Source organism: Pan troglodytes, chromosome 1, assembly GCF_028858775.2.
Source record: "Pan troglodytes isolate AG18354 chromosome 1, NHGRI_mPanTro3-v2.0_pri, whole genome shotgun sequence".
NCBI lineage: Eukaryota > Metazoa > Chordata > Mammalia > Primates > Hominidae > Pan > Pan troglodytes.
The window spans coordinates 215,901,953-215,921,727 of record NC_072398.2 but is presented as its reverse complement, the minus strand read 5'-3'; the positions used below and the strand labels follow the sequence as shown (position 1 = coordinate 215,921,727).

General features: G+C 46.8%; 1 protein-coding gene across 43 annotated transcripts in view; it reads left to right on the top strand.

Moving 5' to 3' along the window:
* Positions 1-19,775, top strand: part of FHAD1 (forkhead associated phosphopeptide binding domain 1) — a 164,137-nt gene that overhangs the window by 48,395 nt on the left and 95,967 nt on the right. For 41 of the 43 annotated variants that reach the window (XR_010148060.1, XR_010148065.1, XR_010148058.1 and 38 more), the window contains exons 4-6: positions 4,353-4,620; positions 11,642-11,751; positions 16,153-16,389. Coding sequence is in view for 35 of the 43 variants with exons in the window: in XM_054662864.2 (XP_054518839.1) it covers positions 4,353-4,620; positions 11,642-11,751; positions 16,153-16,389 (615 nt within the window). In the remaining 8 variants the exon portion in view is untranslated. Of the gene's footprint in view, positions 1-1,900; positions 2,109-4,352; positions 4,621-11,641; positions 11,752-16,152; positions 16,390-19,775 lie in introns of all 43 variants that reach the window. The other 2 variants (XM_063785877.1, XM_063785875.1) reach the window with 2 other exon arrangements.

Sequence of the window (19,775 nt, the reverse complement as noted above, 5' to 3'; positions counted from 1 at the left end):
TCAGCCAGGAGCCAGTTTTTCAGGAGTCTTTTTTTTATGTTTGTTTATCCTCCTCACTGTTTCCTTGTAGTTACCAGCAGCAATTTCTGAGAAAACCTTGACCTTGCTTATGATAGAGTAGGCCTGTTAAGTAGAGAAGACTGACATTAACCTTCCAACTAAAGCCACCTTAAATCAACATGCTTTCAAAAAACAAACAATGCCGGGCGCTGTGGCTCATGCCTGTAATCCCAGCACTTTGGGAGGCCGAGGCGGGTGGATCATCTGAGGTCAGGAGTTGAAGACCAGCCTGGCCAACATGGTGAAACTCTGTCTCTACTAAAAATACAAAAAATTAGCTGGGCGTGGTGGCACATGCCTATAATGCCAGCTACTTGGGAGGCTGAGGCAGGAGAATCGCTGGAACCCATGAGGCAGTGGTTGCAGTGAGCCGAGATCACGCCACTGCACTCCAGCCTGGGTGACAAGAGCGAAATTCCGTCTCCATAAATAAATAAATAAATAACAAAATAAAACTTTTTTTTTTTAACTGAAAGAGCTGATTGTAGTCTTTGCTGCATTTACACATCATGCACTGGCCCCTTTAGAGACCCTCTCATTAGCACTTTGGGGGCTACAAGTGACAAAACCAGCTCAAACTAGCCTCACAGTACTGAGCAGTTAGTGCAGGGTGCAACGCGAGCCAGGGCTCAAAACCAGCTTCTCTGTTTGTTCATTATGCACAATAGCCAAGAGGTGAACGCAGCCCAAGTGTCCATGGACAGACGAATGGATAAATAAAATGTGATCTGTCCATGCAATGGAATATTATTCAGCCATGAAAAGGAAGGACATTATGACACATGCTACAACATGGGTGAATCCTAAGGACATTGTGCTAAGTGAAATAAACCAGTCACAAAAGGACAAATGTTGTATGAATCCACTTATATGAGGGACAGAGTATTTAAATTCATAGAAATAGAAGGGAAATGGTGGTTACCAGGGGCTCTGAGGAGAGGAGAAGGGAGAGTTATTTAATGAGAATATATTTTCACTTTTGCAAGATGAAAAAGTTCTAGAGATCTGTTTCACAGCAGTTAGACTATACTTAAAAATACTGAACTGTACACCTAAAATGGTTAAGATGGAGAATTTTGTTATGTATTTTTTTACAATTAAACAAAAACCAGACCAGGTGTTGGGGCTCATGCCTGTAATCCCAGCACTGTTGGAGGCTGAGGCAGGAGGATCACTTCAGCCCAGGAGTTTGTGACTAGCCTGCACAACATGGCAAAACCCCGTTTCTACAAAAAATACAAAATTTAGCTGGGCCTTGTGGCCTGCGTCTATAGTCCAAGCTACTTAGGAGGCTGAGGCAGGAGGATCACCTGAGCCCGGAAGGTTAGGCTGTAGTGAGCTGTGATTGCACCACTGCGCTGCAGCCTGGATGACAGAGTGAGACCCTGTTTCAAAAAAAATGGAGAAAAGGAAACCACCTTCCCTCTCTCCACGTCTGGGCTGCACCCCTTGGTGCTGGCTACATTCTCAAGTCCCCAGTTCTCTGTGGCTAGAGATTCTGGTGTCCAGCCTAGTCTCCTTGGCTCTGATTGGATCACATGCCCCACCCCTGGCCAATCACTATGGCCACTGAATGTGATTTGTTGCTTAGCCCCACCCACAACAATGGGCCGAGAGAGGGAGGGAGATTTACCCACAATCTCCAAAAGATGCTGAGTGAGTTCTGGCCTGGCCACTGCAGAAGTGTTACCCTTGAGACAGGAGACACGCTCACTCCCATTAGCACCTGTGCAGTTAGTTGGCATGAGGCACCCTTAACTTAGAGCCCTGCCCACCGAATGTCCTAGCATGAAAGTAGATTCCTCCACCACACCCAATACTCTCTACCTTTGTGTTCCAGAAGGCTGGAGTAAAACGCATTGGAGTTTGCCCGCTGTCATCTTCAGCCCATTCATTCAATGAGTACTTATTAAACCCATAGGAAAAGGTCATGGGAATGAGTGAGGCAAGACAGCCCTGAGGATGGGGAAGGACATGATGGACGGAGAAGTCAGCCCAGGGCAGGGGCACAGTGGCTCAGCTTCTGAAACCAAAGAACAGAAAAGAGGGTAGGTGGAGAGGCTGAGATGTTGACAGTGGAGAGAAATGGGAAACTACACGTAAGGTAACAGAGTTCTGGAACTCTGCCCAGACCCACTCCTGAAAACAGACTTCAAGTGGGCCAGTGTCATTTGAATGCCTGGCCAGGTGTCCCCAGATGTATTAGTCCATTCTCACACTGCTATAAGGACATACCAGAGACTGTGTAATTTAAAAACGAACAGGTTTAATTGACTCACAGTTCCCCAGGGCTGGGGAGGCCTCAGGAAACTTACAATCATGGCAGAAGGGGAAGCAAACATGTCCTTCCTCACATGGCGGCAGCAAGGAGAAGTGCAGAGCAAGGGGGTGGGGAAAGCCCATTATAAAACCATCAGATCTTACAAGAAGTCACTCATTATCACGAGAGCAGCATGGAGGTAACTGCCCCCATGATTCCATTACCTCCCACCAGGTCCCTCCCAGTACATCCTAAGGGGATTTTGGGAACTACAGTTCAAGATGAGATTTGGGTGGGGCACAGCCAAACCATGTATCACCAGGTGATCGGAGTTTGGTGCCAGATTTCCCAGAACACTCCTCACTGACTCCAAGAAAGAGCCTTGGGGGGAATGCATAGGATCCCTGAGCAGCTGTAGACAGACTGCAGCTTGGAGATTAGGATCCTGAGTGAGTGGAGAGCCCTCCTTTTCAATGAAACCCAGCTGAAGTTCTAGGAAGTGCTGTCTGCTGGAGCTCTGATTTTGGAAGCATTCTGTCCTTTTCCTCATTGTGTGTGTCTGACCTCATCTCCTCTCTGGGCTACAGAAGGAGAACCATGAGCCCTGGGAAAATAAGGATGAGTTCTTGTCTAGGAAGCAAACCTTTTAATTTAGCTCTTACCTGGAAAGCATTATTTCTGCCAAGACAATTGGGAGACAGAGGAGGGGAAAGAGAGAGAGAGAGAAGAAGGAGAGGCCATCAGATCTTGATCCCAGTTCCCTGTCCACCACTGCCTGTGCTGGGTAAATCCCTTAACCTCTCCAAGCCTCACTTCTAACAGGAATAAGGAGAACCCTCACACAAAGGGTCATGGTGAGGAATCAATAAGCTTGGTGCAATAAGTGATAGTGCTCATCAGTACCACCTTCAACCACTGGGCACCAGGGAGAAGCCACCACTAAAGCATTAATCCACGGCAAAAGCCAGGTGTCAGCACCACTCCACGTTTGCTCATCCACGGTTAGATGGATTTTGACATGCTCTCCACTGAAAGTAGCTGTAGCATCTTCCCCGGGGCCTCTGCCAGAATCAGGTGTGCTGGTGTGGAAAAGCAAGGCTAATCAGACAGTCAGTGTCCCTGCAATCCCAGAGCTCTGAACTTTGAGGGATAGAGGGACCCACAGTATGGACAGAAAGAGAAAAGGCTGTGGAGTCCCAAGGAGCTGGGCTGGAATCTCAGTGATTGTCTTTTTCTGTTATTTTGACCAACATTTGAGGACCTACTAGGTATGTGCCAGGCATTTATTCTAGGGGCTGAGGATACAGTGGTAAGGTAGATGAAAAGTCCCTAATCCCTTAGAGGGGACATTCTCCTGGCTCAGCAGATCAATACCACATCTGTGGGTGTTCAGAGTCCCTTGTTCTTGCCTGGCCTGTGTCCTCCAAGTGTTGATATCACAGAGTGTTGAGTGTATTAAATGAGTTAATGCAGGTGACTCTTTCAGCAGGATGCCTGGGTAAAGCATGCACTCACTCAATGGTGGTGTGATCGTGTGCCGTGTGGTCCAGGCAAGGACCCCCATCCCAAACTTGAGGAGAGTCCAGGAAGGCTTCCTGGGGGAAGTGACTCGTTGTTTTTTTGTTTGTTTATTTTTGAGACAGAGTCTCGTTCCATCGCCCAGGATGGAGTGCAGTGGTGCTATCACAGCTCACTGCAGCCTCTACTTCCTAGGCTCAGGTGATCCTCCCACCTCAGCCTCTCAAGTAGCTGGGACTACAGGCGTAGGCCACAAGGCCCAGCTAATTTTTGAATTTTTGGTGAGGTGGGGTTTTGCCATGTTGTCCAGGCTGGTCTTGAACTCCTGAACTCAAGCTAGCTAGCCTCCCACTTTGGCCTCCCAAAGTGTTGGGATTATAGCTGTGTGCCACCCTGCCCGACCGGAAGTGACTCATAAACCAAGACCTTGGGCAGCAATGCTGTGGCTGGGACAAAGAAATGGAGACCATCCCAGCCAGTCATAACCTCCCCTGACCCTTGTCTGCCCCTGCAGGTCTCTTTCCCATGGATGAGGGGCCCAGCACCATGGCCAGGGCCACAGCCACCTCATGCCACACAGCAGCCAAACCAGGCCCCCCCACCGTCACATATCCCCTTCCACCAAGGTGTCCAGCCAGCACCGATGCAAAGGAGCTGGTCCCAGGCCTTTCCCAGACCCACCGTGGTCCTGCCGGCCTCCCACAGGCGGCCTGTGAGCGCCAACAAGGAGATGTTCTCGTTCGTGGTGGACGACGCCCGCAAGCCACCTGTCATCAAGCAAGGTATGCGTCAGGGCTGCCATCGGTGGCTTGGGGGTGGTTCACGGCCATGTGGACGGGTCTTGGTTTTGGTTTACTTTCTGATTCTAAAAGTAGAACATATTCAATTGTAAAAAATGAAAATAAATTCAGGATAAGCAGAAAGTAAGAAAACAGTTAAAAAATCAGCCGTAATCATCCCCAGGGTCTCCCTATTGACTCTCTGCTGCGTATCCCTCCAGCCTCTGTGCTGTGTCCGTACACACACACCAGGGCACCTGCAGTGGGTGTGGCCTCTGTGTGTGTGTACATATGAGTGTGTCATGGGATCACGTCAACACACTTTGACTCAGTTGTGCAAAAATATTAGTAATTACAATCCCCTTTGCCCCCAACAGCCCTAGGAGTTTTAAAAAATATTTTACCACCATTTTACAGGTCAGAGGAGACTGACACTTATCAAGGAAAATGACTTCTCCTGAGGAAGTGTATTCAGTCCCATCTAATCTAATGTTTTTCAGTCCCATTTAAAGGCTGGTGAGCTTGGTGACAGCCCACTCACAACCTGGTCACTCTGGGACACACACAACCTTCAGGGTGTCCTTCCTTCCCCACCACCCCCTTGAAAGCCTCATGGCACTTGGGGAGGAAACTTCCCATCTGTCACTGTCCTCTTGGCCTCAGCAGCCTCACCAGCAGAAGAGCTGGTCAGTTTAGTCCCCAGGCATGGTTCCCAGAGTTCCTCCCTAGCCTATGGCATCAAGGTCCCATTTTCTCTCCTCTTTGTCCCAGCCTCAGGCCCTTCGGAGTCCCCAGGCATCTCCCAGCGGCTTCCATATCTTTTTCCGGTCTTGCTCAAGACCATTCATGTAGTCACCTTCTTCAGTCACTAAAATAGTTATTACTGTGACATATGCAAGCTGAAGAGTAAAGGCCATGTGTCTCCACGGTTTACATCATCATCACCGTCATCATCAAATGCACCACACATACCTACCACCCACACTGAGAAATGACTCAGCCATTTTCCCCCAACATTTTAATATGAACTTTTTTTTTTTTTTTTTTGGACGGAGTCTCCCTCTGTTGCCCAGGCTGGAGTGCAGTGGCAGGATTTCGGCAGTGGTGCCATCTCGACGCACTGCAAGCTCCGCCTTCTGGGTTCACGCCATTCTCCTGCCTCAGCCTCCCGAGTAGCTGGGACTACAGGCTCCTGCCACTACACCCGGCTAATTTTTTGTTTTTGTATTTTTAGTAGAGATGGGGTTTCACCATGTTAGCCAGGATGGTCTTGATCTCCTGACCTTGTGATCCGCCCACCTCAGCCTCCCAAAGTGCTGGGATTACAGACGTGAGCCACCGCGCCCGGCCTTAATATGAACATTTTTTAAACATACAGCAAAGTAAAAATAATTTTACAGTGACCCCCTCCCCACCTAAATCTACCATTAACATTTTACTATACTCTTTTTTTTTTTTTTTCTTGAGACAGAGTCTCACTCTATTGCCCAAGCTGCAGTTCACCTTCTGGGTTCAAGTGGTTCTCCCGCCTCAGCCTCCCAAGTAGCTGGGATTACAGGCACACACCACCATGCCCAGCTAATTTTTGTATTTTTAGTAGAGACGAGGTTTTGCCATGTTGGCCAGGCTGGTCTCAAACTCCTGACCTCAAGTGATCCGCCCACCTTGGCCTCCAAAGTGCTGGGATTACAGGTGTGAGCCAACCATGCCTGGCCCATTTTGCTATACTCTTATTGTATATCTATCAATCAATCATTTTGTGAATTCATTAATTCATCTTAATTTTAGATACATTTTAAAATAAGTTTCCTACAGCTGTAGACTTCCCTCTAAACATTTAGCACGTATACCATTAACTGGAGTTCAACAGTTTTTGTCTTTTTGTGTAAAATTAACATATGGTGTGTATTAGTTACCAATTTATAACCAATTACCTTAACATATAGCACCCTAAAACAAACCAAAACCCTATGCATTATCTTACACAGTTTCTGGGGGTCAGGCATTTGGGAGTAGCTTAGCAGGATGGCTGTAGTTCAGGGACTCTCAGGAGGTTGCATTAAGCTTTTGACGAGAGCTGCGGTCCTCTGAAGGCCTGGGGCTGAAGGAGACATCTCCTGGGTAGTTCACTCACATCCGTGTGTGAAGAGGCCTCAGTTCCTCACTAGCTGACAGCAGGAAGCCTCAGTTCTTCACCACTGCCACCTCTCCTAGGCTGCTTGAGTCTCCTCATGAAATGGCTGCCAGCTTCCTCCAAAAGAGTGGTCCTAGAGAGAAAAGCAGCAGCCACATGTCTCTTAAGATCCAGCCTCAGGAGTCAAACTCCATCATTTCTCCAGTAGCCTTGGTTACATAGATAAGCTCTGTTATGACTGAATTGTGTTCTCTCAAAATTTATATGTTGAAGTCCTAATCCCCAGTACCACAGAACCTAACTGTATTGAGAGAGTGCCTTTCTTCCTTCCTTCCTTCTTTTCTTTTCTTTTTTTCTTTCTTTTTGAAACTGAGTCTCACTCTGTCGCCCAGGCTGGAGTGCAGTGGCATGATCTCGACTCACTAAAACCTCTGCCTCCCAGGTTCAAGTGATTCTCCTGCCTCAGCCTCCTGAGTAGCTGGGATTACAGGCACCCACCACTAGGCCTGGCTAATTTTTGTGGGGTTTTTTTTGTTTTGTTTTGTCTTTTTGAGACGGAGTCTTGCTCTGTCGCCCAGGCTGGAGTGCAGTGGCACGATCTCGGCTTACAGCAAGCTCCACCTCCCAGGTTCACAGCATTCTCCTGCCTCAGCCTCCCGAGTAGCTGGGACTACAGGCACCCACCACCACGCCCAGCTAATTTTTTGTGTTTTTAGTAGAGACGAGTTTTCACCATGTTAGCCAGGCTGGTCTCAACCTCCTGACCTCAGGTGATCCACCCGCCTTTAAAGAGGTAATTAAGTTAAAATGAGGTAGTTAGGTTGGGCCCTAATCCAATCTGACTGTTGTCCTTGTGAGAGGAGGTGATTAGGACACAAGCAACACCAGAGGAAAGACCATGTGAGGATACAGTGAGAAGGTGGCCGTCTGCCAGCCAAGGAGAGAGGCCTCAGAAGAAGCCACCCGGCCAACACCTTGATCTTGCAACCTCTAAAACTTGGAAAAATAAATTGGTGCAGTGGCTCACCCCTGTAATCCCAGCAGTTTGGGAGGCTGAGGCAGGAGGATCCCTTGAAGATAGGAGTTCAAGACCAGCTGGGGAAACACAGCAAGACCCCATCTCTATTTTTAAAAGAAAGAATTAAACATTTAATAAAGTAAAATTAATTTCTGTTATTGAGCCCCCTAGTCTGTGGTATTTTGTTATGGCAACCTGAGCATATTAATACAAGCTTCATCCAGCATTGGAGATGACTATATAGGGGCATGAATACAGGGACAAGAATCACCAGGGTCATCTTGGAGACTGGCTGCCACTCAATGAAATGCACAGATCTTGAGTGAACACTCACTACGTTTTGACAATTGTATACACCTGTGTAACCCAAACCCCTGTCAAGAACATCACCATCACCGCAGGAAGCTCCCTCAGGTCCCTTCCAAGTCAGTTCCCAACCCTTGCCCCCAGAGGTAACCACTCTTCCAAATTCTTTTTCCACCATGGATTAGAGACTCCTGTTCTAGATTCTCAAATACATGGAATCATGTAGTGTATGTTTTTCATGTGAGGCTTTTTTCACTCTGCATATTTCTGAGATTCATCCATTTTGCTGTATGTCTTACAAGTTGTTCCTTGTGGCCAGGCACGGTGGCTCATGCCTGTAATCTCAGCACTTTGGGAGGCCAAGGAGGGCGAATCACAAGGTCAGGAGTCTGAGATCAGCCTGACTAACATGGTGAAACCCCATCTCTACTAAAAATACAAAAATTAGCTGGGTGTGGTGGCGCGCACCTGTAATCCCAGCTACTCAGGAGGCTGAGGCAGGAGAATCGCTTGAACCCAGGAGGCAGAGGTTGCAGTGAGCTGAGATTGTGCCACTGCACTCCAGCCTGGGTGACAGAGCAAGACTCTACCTCAAAAAACAAACAAACAAAAAAAACAAAAACAAGTTGTTCCTTGTTATCATTGAGTCACATTCCATGGATGTATCACAGATTTCTCTTTATCCATTCGTCCATTGGTAGACACAGATGCTGTTTCTTTCTTTTTTCACTCAGTCTTTGATGAGTAGATTTCTCCACCTGTTTCTCCAGTGCCATGTTGAACTTGGGAAGTGAGTGAGCCATGAACGGTCCTAAGGCTTTGAGGCCCTCAGATCTGCCTGGGCGTCACCACTGCAGCCTCCCACCGGGGTGTCATCTGGGTGGGGAAGGCACCATGATGTCCGCTCCCAAACTTCCACCACGTTTCCCTGATGCGGAGAGGGGCTTCCATCTTCCTGTAGTGAGGAGTTCCCCTGTGTCAGACCCAGGCCTCTCTGCTCCAGGCTTAGGAGAACACTGCCAGCTCCAGGCCTCCAGGTTAGCTCTTCACTGAAAGCACCCATTTTTGAGGAATCTGAGGAAGCCCTTTCCTCTCTTAACAAGGCTGGACTCTTCAAACAAAATTGTTTTGCCTTTAGACCATTGCTTTGCTTTCGATTTGAAAAATTCTATTTGGAAACGCAAAGCCAAGGACTTATTTATTCTAGGTCAGGGTTTCTCAATCTTGGCACTGCTGACATTTGGGGCCAGATAATTGTTTGTCGTGGGGCTATCCCGTGCATTGTTTTTGAGACAGAGGCTCACTCTGTAACCCAGGCTGGAGTGCAGTGGTGCAATCTTGGCTCACTGCAACCTCTACCTCCTGGGTTCAAGCGATTCTCCTGCCTCAGCCTCCCAAGTAGCTAGGATTCAGGCGCCTGCCACCACACCTGGCTAATTTTTGTATTTTTAGTAGAGTTGGAGTTTCGCCATGTTGGCCAGGCTGGTCTCGAACTCCTGTCCTTAAGTGATCTGCCTGCCTCGGCCTCCCAAAGTGCTGGGATCACAGGTGTGAGCCACCAGGCCTGGCCCAGCCTGTGCATTGTTGAGTGTTTAGCAACATCCCTGGCTTCTACCCACTCGATGCTCTCAGCAGTTCTCCCCCACTCAAGCTGTGATACTCAAAATTGTCCCCAGATGTTACCAAATGTCACCTGAGGGGCAGAATCGCCCTGGTCAAGGCCCCCGTCTTGGTGGTGCTCGCCCTTCTCCTCGAACAGGCAGTAAGTCCGCAGCTCTAAGGCTGAATCTTAATGGCAAAGCTCATACAGGTGAGGGAGGAAGAATTAGAATGGAGAATGGAAATGCGTGGGGTGATTTTTAAAGATACCATCCTGATTTATATATACTGTAAGTAATGGAATAATGATGACGTTGTTTGACCCTAACACTGGTATCCTGCTTTTTAAAATGTAACACTGTATCATGAAGGTCAATACATTTACTGCATAATGGCTATGAGTACAGGCTCTGGATCAGGCAAACTTGAGTTCAAATCTTGACTCTATCACTCACCAGCTGTGGGACCTTCGGCAAGTACTTGACATCCCTGTGCCTCAGTTCCCTCACTTACAAAATATGATATGAATGCCATGTCACTAGTTGTTATGCTGTATTTTTATTGTTGTATTGTTATTTTTTATTGGGTTTTTAAGAAGTATTTTTGGCCAGGCATAGTGGCTCCCATCTGTAATCCCAGCACTTTGGGAGGCTGAGACAGGAGGATCACTTAAGCTTAGAGGTTTGAGACCAACTTGGATAACATAGCAAGATCCTGTCTCTACAAAAAATTAAAAATTAGCCAAGCACGGTAGCATGCACCTGTAGTCACAACTACTTGGGAGCCTGAAGTGGGAAGATCAATTGAGCCCAGGAGGTCAAGGCTGCAGTGATCCATGATCATGCTACTGCACTCTAGCCTGGGTGACAGAGCGAGACCCTGTCTGTCTGTGTCTCTCTCTCTCTCTCTCTCTCTAAATATATATATATATATATACACACATACACATACATATATATTTTCAATCCACAGTTGGTTGACTCCACAAATGTGGAACCCACACATATGGGGGGCCAGCTGTATCTGTTTCTTGTTATAAATCCCAATATCACAGAACCAGATATAAATAAGGCTTCGAGGGCCATACAGTCTGTGTTGCAACTACTCAACTCTGTGTTTGTGGCACAGAAGCAGCCATAGATGATACATACGTGAGTAACTGTGGCCACATTCCAGTAAAACTGTACTTTCAGTCATAGGCTGGATTCAGCCCCAGGGCTGTAGTTTGCCAGTCCCTGCTCTACCTAACGTTTCATTTACTCCTCACAGTAGCCCTTTATGATAGAGACTATTCATGCCCCTAAATGATATGTGTGGAAACTAAGGCTGAAAGAGATTAAATGACCTGCCCGAGCGATTAAACGATCTGCCCAAGATCACCAGCTCTTCTGTGGCATAGGAAAAAGGTCTGGAAAGAGACACATCACGTTGGGTAACAGCACAGTTAGCAAAGGAAGAAGGAAGGAGGTGGCCCTTTCTCTTTCTAGTACTTCCGTGATGCTTTCACTGCTTTTCAGTGAACACACACACCACTTTGTAATTTTTTTTTTTTTTTGAGACAGAGTCTCGCTCTGTCGCTCAGGCTGGAGTGCAGTGGCGCAATCTTGGCTCACTGCAAGCTCTGCCTCCCAGGTTCACACCATTCTCCTGCCTCAGCCTCCCAAGTAGCTGGGACTACAGGCGCCCGCTACCACACCTGGCTAATTTTTTGTATTTTTAGTAGAGATGGGGTTTCACCATGTTAGCCAGGATGGTCTCAATCTTCTGACCGCGTGATCCGCCTGCCTTGGCCTCCCAAAGTGCTGGGATTACAGGCGTGAGCCACAGCGCCCGGCGTTTAATTTTTAAATTACATAAAATGTCAATCTCTGGGGGGAAACAAACAGGAAGGCTAACGTGAACATCTTCTTCAGGCCTCAGGGAAACTCATGATGTCTTTTGTGCTCTCTGCTGATCTCACGCCTTAGTGTGGACCAATGCCATGAAACTGTCGGAAAAATCAGTGGCCGAGGGGATTCCTGGGGCAGTTCCCCCCGTGGAGATTTATGTGGAGGAGGACTTGGCCCAGCAGGACAAGGTGAGGGAGGGGTCTGGGGAAGGGTGGAGCTGCAGCAGCAAGCGCACTGCAGAGGGACTTGCCGATGCCTGTTCTCTGTGGCCCAGGAGTGCCCTTATCCTGCTTCCAAGAAACCACCTCTTATTCCCCAAGACATTCAACCAAATGTTTTGTTCTAAATTACGACCTCCGCAACCACTGTTTATTAAGCATCTACTGTGAGCCGGACTGTGTCCTGTGCACTTAACATTCATTCACTCATTTAATCTTTGCTGTCTTCAAAATAGGTTTTTTTAATCACCATCACTTAACAATGAGGAAACCGGAGCTCAGAGAGGTTAAGTAACTTGCCCAAGGTTGCACAGTACGAGGGGCAGAATTGAGATTCACACCCAGGTCTGGTTAACTTCCCTAGTAGGAGGAAGTGAGAGCTGAGGTCAGAGATGACTAAGCAAATGAGAAAGACTTGTTAAAGAACCAGAGAGGTTTAGGGAGTGAGACAGGAAGAGAGGTCAGAACAGATAAATTGAAGCAAACTTGGGAAGGATGGATCCAGGTTGATTTTGCCTCACTTAGCCACAACCTGAAAATTATATTATAATCGACTACTTTTGCACCAACCTAATACTAAAAGCAATGATCCACAATGCCTTGCTTCCCCTAAAGATCAGGGCCTGACCTTGCAGCAATTCTCAGAGTCTGTAAGGAGCAGAACCACCTGGAGCTCTTGTCACACACGGGAGTGACATGTCCAGGAATCTGCAGCAATGGTGAATAAAGTGGGAAGTCAGGTTTGGATGCTCTGTCAGTTACCCACTGCTGTAAACAAGCCAGCCCAAAACTTAGTGGCTTAAAACAGCAATTTATTTCCCACAATTCTACGGGTTGCCTTGGAAGGTTCTCCTGCTGGTGTCTTCTGCCTCACTCATGCAACTGCAGTCAGCCGGTGGCGTGGCAGGGGCTGATGGTCTCAGAAGGCCTCATTCCCATGTCTGGGATCTCGGTTGGGACACCTGGAATTAGTTTTTTTTTGCTTGTTTGTTATTTTTTTTTAGTTTCTTCCCACAGATTTATTTTTTTAAGTTTTTATAGAGTTTTTATTAGTTTTCTTTTTTTTAATTTTTCCATAAGTTATTGCGGTATAGGTGGTATTTGGTTACATGAGTAAACTAGTACAGCCAATATGGAAAACAGCATGGAGATGCCTTAAAGAACTAAAAACAGAGCCACCATTTGATCCAGCAATCCCACCACTGGGTATCTACCCAGAGCAAAAACAGTCATTATTCAAAAAAGATACTTGCACATGCCTGTTTATAGCAGCACAATTCACAATTGCAAAATCACGGAACCAATCCAAATGCCCATCAATCAACGAGTGGATAAAGAAACTGTGGTATATATATTCAATGGAATACTATGCAGCCATAAAAAGGAATGAATTAACAGCATTTGCAATGACCTGGATGAGACTGGAAACTATTATCCTAAGTGAAGTAACTCAGGAATGGAAAACCAAACATCGTATGTTCTCACTGATATGTGGGAGCTAAGCTATGAGGACGCAAAGGCATAAGAGTGATGCAGTAGACTTTGGGGATTTAGGGAGAAGAGTGGGAGCAGGGCAAGGGATAAAAGTCTACAAATATGATGGCAGTGTATACTGCCTAGGTGATAGGTGTACCAAAATCTCACCACTAAAAATCACCACTAAAGGACACTTGGAATTTGAGCCCTCTCTGCACATAGTTTTTCATCCTGGGCTTCTTCATAGCAGTGCAGTGGCCTCTGGGTTTCCAGAGGGCCAGGACAGAAGCTGTACAGCCTCTTAAGAACTTGCTTGGAGACCACCCAATATCATGTCTATCACTTTTTCTTGGTCAAAGCAGATCACAGGGCCAGCCTAGATTTAAGGGCTGGGGAAAATAGAGTCCACTGCTTGATGGCAGAAGCTGCAAAGTTATTTGTAGCCATTTTTAATCCACCACAGTTGTTAAGCTGGAAATAGGATCCAACCACATTTCTAAATTTTTACTATTTATGAAATATTTATGCCCTGACTTGTCAGGACTCCTTCAAGTGCAAGTGACAATAAACAAATTGATTTAAGAAAAAGTAGGCTGGGCTCAGTGGCTCACGCCTGTAATCCCAGCACTTTGGGAGGCTAAGCAGGAGGATCACTTGAGCCCAGGAGTTCAAGCCCAGCCTGGGCAACATAGTAAGACTCGATTTCTGCAAAAAAAAAAAAAACAAACAAACAAACAACAACAACAAAAAAACGAGCCACGCATAGTGGAACTTGCCTATAGTCCCAGCTACTAGGGAGGCTGAGGTGGGAGAATCACTTGAGCCCAGGGGATCAAGGCTGCAGTGAGCTGTGATTGCACCACTGTGCTCCAGCCTGGGTGACAGAGCAAGACCCTGTCTCAAAAAAAAAGGAAAAAAAAAAGAAAGAAAGAAAGTATTTATTGTCTTATCTTATTGGAAAATGTAAAAGCCAACCAGCTTCAGGCATGACTGGATCCAGGAGCTTGAATGATCAGCTTCCCCTCCCCCGCTATCAGTTTCTCCACTGTTTCCCTCATAGTTTTGCTTTTGCAGCAGGCTGGCTTCTTATGTTGGAAAACATGACTGTAGACAAACTGAAGTCTGTAAGTTTAAAGTTTATGATCCAAAAGAAAGCAAGAGCTTCTTCCTCTTTTAAGTAATACATGAAATCTCTGAGAAAATGCCAATTGACCAGGCTGGGTCAATTGCAGGTGGGACAGGAAGGCAGGTGGGACAGGAAGGATCAGGGCACATAACTGACCCTCCTACCAAGACCATGTGGAAGGGTCAGGGGTGCTCCCTCAAGGAAGTCACAGGGTCCTCACCAGAAAGGCAGGAACCATAGCTGTGCACCATAAGCTGCAGGCTTCTCTGTACTTCAGTGCCCAGCACAAGCGTGGCACACAGTAGATGCTCAATACATGTTTGTTGTGTGGATATTGAACAAACACCTGGCTGGAAATGGAGCCCTCGGGTAACTCATATTGGATAAGGCAAGGGGCTGCCCCAGAGCGTGGACTCTGTTTGAGGCTGTCCTTTGAAATGTTGCCACAAGCACTCACAGGGACCCAATGACAGACCCTGGGCAGCAGTTGGGCTCCATCATGACCAAAACCCTGTGGTTCCCCAGGTTAGCAAGCTAGAAGGTCGAGCTCTCCAGGCAATGAGCTGGCCTAGAAACTGCCCACCCGCTTCCTTCCCACCAGTGGAAAATTGCATGGAGAGCAATTTCCTCTCAAAGTAACTGATCAGGAACTCTGTAGCTGCCTATGAATCACATCGGGGAATTTTTGTTCTCAATCTTCCTGATATTTTATTGATGCGTTCTGGTGAGAAGTTTGGGGGATTTTTTTCCCCTTTTTTGGGAAACCTAACAAATTCTTCAGCTACGGTGCTTTTTCTTTTGGAGAGATGGGGGACTGGGTTAATGATACCTGTGGGTACAGCCTGCCAAGCCCAAAGTTTTTTCCAGCCTGAAATTTACAAGAGCCTACATACATAAATCACCATTCCCCTCTCATTTATTTTTCATGACTCAGTTACCTGGAATAAATTTTTATGTGAATAACCAAAAGAGCCAGGGAATAACAGAAGAGAGGAAAGGGGAAAAGCTATTTCAGAATGTATTAAATTTGTAAAGTTAAATAGCCCCATTATAGTCAGAATGTGGTTGAATAGAGTCATTTCCTTAATTACCTTTCCTTGGTCCCCAGATGTTAGACTGAGGCCTGGTAAGTTGATTCCTAAAAATATTATAAATAAACTTTTTGGCAACAAAAATTCCCAAGTGGGATGGTGGTTCTTAATATGAAAGTATAATTTTAGGGGAAAGGAAAGTTTCTGTTGCTCTAAGGTATACACATGCCTTATAGAAGTCTGTATGCAAGTAGTCATTTTAACCAAACTCTTGTCTCTATGAGTTGCCAAGTGACAGAGAGCCTCAAAGTCTGCCTTTTCCCTGCCTGCCTGCCCTTACTTTCCCAAAATAATTACACTATAATTTTCCTACCTTTTTTTGAGACAGTTTTGCTCTTGTTGCCCAGGCTAGAGTGCAATGGCATGGTCTGGGCTCACTGCAACCTCTGCCTCCCGGGTTCAAGCGATTCTCCTGTCTCAGCCTCCCAAGTAGCTGGGATTACAGGCGCTTGCCACCACACCCAGCTAATTTTTGTATTTTTAGTAGAGACAGGGTTTCACCATGTTGGCCAGGCTGGTCTCGAACTCCTGACCTCGGGTGATCCACCCATCTTGGCCTCCCATAGTGCTAGGATTACAGGCGTGAGCCACCGCACCCAGCCCCTACCTTTTTTTTAATGGGCTCAGCCTCACACCTAGGCCCACACCTAGTAAGCTTCCCATCTGATCTCTACCCAGGATGAAATAATTCTGCTGCTGGGAAAAGAGGTCAGCCGTCTCTCAGATTATGAAATTGAATCCAAATACAAAGACGTCATAATAGCAAACCTGCAGAATGAAGTGGCTGAGCTGAGTCAGAAGGTGTCAGAGACCACCACCTCCAGGCAGAATGAGAAGGAGATCTCGCAGAAGTGTCAGGTTCTGGATGAAGACATCGATGCCAAACAGAAAGAGATCCAGAGCTTGAAAAGCCAGGTAGGCAGAGCCTGAGAGGTACAGCACAGCTCTCAGGCCAAGGCCCGGGAGGCCCCAGGACCACCAACCAAGGTGAGCCACCCAGAGTTAGGGAGCGCGTGGTCAGCGGAGCATGGTGGTTAAGAACACAAATCCACAAGACTGGGAGATTCGGCAGTTTCCTAGCATGGTAAGAACAAGATCAGCCTTTGTTCAGCACTGGCCATGTGCAAGAACTAGTGCAAAGCGCTTTAGATTAACTTATTTAAACCTCACAATCCTCTGACACATCCATTCTACAGATGAAGGGTCTAAGGCAGGCCCAGGCCGGGCGCTGTGGCTCACACCTGTAATCTGGCACTTTGGGAGGCTGAGGCAGGCGGATCACTTGAGGTCAGGAGTTTGAGACCAGCCCGGCCAATATGGTGAAACCCTGTCTCTATTAAAAATACAAAAATTAGCCAGTCGTGATGGTGCATGCCTGTAATCCCAACTACTCGGGAGGCCGAGGCTGAACCTGGGAGGCAGAGGTTGCAGTGAACTGAGATGGCGCCACTGCACTCCAGCCTGGGTGACAGAGTGAGACCCTGTCTCAAAAAGAAAGAAAGAAAAAAATCTAAGACAGGCCCAGAGACACCCAGGAACTGCTTACAGCTTGCACAGCACGTGAGAGGTGGCGGTGCAATTTGAACTCAGGTCCGCCTTCTCGCACACCCCATGTTCTCACCGCGATTTCCTATTTCCCCACAATGCTGTCACTTCAGTAACCGCGTCTCACCCAAATCCAGCCCCAGCCAGAGAGAGCTATGGGAAGTTAGCTAAGCGGGGAGAAGGAACTGCCCGGTGTTCCAAACACAGAGGCCTTTACCAAACCCTGAAGGCAGTTAGTTACTGGTTCACTTATAGGGAATTTCATCAAACAAAAATTCTTCACCTGGAATTTTTGAATTTACCAGTCATGTACGTTTCTCTTGAAACTTGATTCAAATTCTTTTTTTTTTTACTTTAAGATTGGTCAGTGATGGCTGGGCGCGGTGGCGCACGCCTGTAATCCCAGCACTTCGGGAGGCTGAGGCGGGCAGATCACAAGGTCAGGAGATCAAGACCATCCTGGCTAACACAGTGAAACCCCATCTCTACTAAAAATACAAAAAATTAGCCAGGTGTGGTGGCGGGCGCCTGTAGTCCCAGCTACTCGGGAGGCAGTAGAATGGCATGAACCTGGGAGGCAGAGCTTGCAGTGAGCCAAGATAGCACCACTGCACTCCAGCCTGGGCGACAGAGCGAGACTCCGTCTCAAAAAAAAAAAATTGGTCAGTGATATTGTATATCAGTCAACAAAGTTGTTAACAGAGTAATGGGCCACTGGTGAATTTCACCCTCAGTGCATCACACTGGTTAAACTGTGGACATGCCTGGGGCCTCTGTTCACCGATTCACTGCTTTTGGCCTCTGCCTTCTGTACCCAATTCAGGGTGCACAGTTTCAGCCCTGGAAAAAGCCTAGGTTAGACATGGTGAACCTCGAAGAGTCTTTCCGGGACTATAAACTCCACAAGGGCAAGGGCTGGGCCTAGTTACCTTCCAGAATAGGACAATGTCTGTTCATTCATTCATTCATCCACTCATTTGTTCATTCAAACATTTGTTGAGTGACTACCCAGTGCCAGGCCCTCTTTTGCGCTCTGGGAATTCGGCAGAGAACAAGGTTGACCTGATCCTTGTCTTCTTACAGTTGTGTTCCAATGAGGGGGACAGAGTAGACAAGAAAACAGACAAATATATGCCCTAATATTGAGGCAGTGACCCTCCTTCAGACCTGTTTTTGAAAGAGCAATGAAAGGAGCTGCTCCTATAGGAAATACTGCTGCAGACAGCTGCCTGGACATGTCTCTAACTCCTTGAGGAACCTCTTTCTCTTCTCATCTGAACCCAGTTTTGCAATCAGATCTCCATCTTTTTCAGTAACTCTCCCATTTCAGAGCTTTCCTGCACTAAGTGAAGTGTCTTGTCCAGGTACAAGGTTAAGGATGAGTAACTGTCACATCTCTTTGAGTCTGTGTCCACATTTTGGGTATTGTTTAAAGTGCTCACATTATCTGGAAATTTGTCTTTCACCGAGAAATTATCTATAAATAATTACTCTGTAGCCGGGCGTGGTGGCTCACACCTGTAATCCCAGCACTTTGGGAGGCCAAGGCAGGCGGATCACCTGAGGTCAGGAGTTCGAGACCAGCCTGGCCAACATGGCGAAACCCGTCTCTACTAAAAATACAAAAGTTAGCCAGGTGTGATGGTGCGTGCCTGTAATCCCAGCTACTTGGGAGGCTGAGGCAGGAGAATCACTTGAACTTGGGAGGTAGAGGTTGTAATGAGCAGAGATCATGCCACCACACTTTAGCCTGGGCAAGAGTGAGACTCTGTCTCAAAAAAAAAAAAAAAAAAGAAAGAAAGAATTACTCTGACTTATTAATACTCCTCCCCCCACTTTGATCTTGGCTCATAATTGAAAGATGATACTTTATAACAAAGCATCTCTGAGCTAAAGGATGCAGTTGGTCTGAATCCAAATCAAGTTTCATCTGCTCACATTTTAGTCTCTTAAATATTCTATTGCCAACAGAACATTCAAGCAGACGTACAAGCCACATGGCAGGTTGATTTATTGTTCTGATTACTTTATTCTCCCGGGTCTCCTGAAAGTGTGTGCATAACGATTTGCTCTCAAAGCCCTTCGATCTGATACAATACCCCAAGACAATGCGTACCGCCATGCGGCCTGCACTGCCTGTGCTAATTAGAAGCTGAATTAGTATCTTAAAGCAATCAGTCTTCCTAGCACTATTAACTTTCTTATAACCCAGTGCCCATTTTATTACACAGTATAATAGGCACTAACACCTGGGGATTTATGCCAATTATAGACAATATGGATATTTATTTTGGTCATGAAATTGATGAAGATGTTTGAAGACTACTTGGAGTTTTCCCACAGTCTGATATCCTAAAGCTCTGGTACTTAGATTGAAACATTTCCTATCTGTCAGACAGCACTGGAGTCTGGGGGATGTATTTTCCCATCCCTTCTGGAAGTTTCTCTGTGTGTTGTGCCTCTGGTATACAAACAAAAGCGTTAAGCTGAGAAGAGCTGTAACTTTTTTAAAAAAAAATTCCAAGTGCCTTTTTATGGGAGAGTTGCATGTCCCCACAGAAAACAGGAAGAGGTGAAATAACTTTTTTCACTCCAGGTTTCCAAAGTGGAGACCTGCACAAGTATGGCCTTGGAGAGGGTTGGGACATTGCAGCCCATGTCCCTCCATCTTCTAATGAGCACCCCTTCTCCAGTGTCTCAGATGCCCCAGGGAAAATGTGACTGGTGCACGAAATGGGCCGTAGAAATTGTGAAAC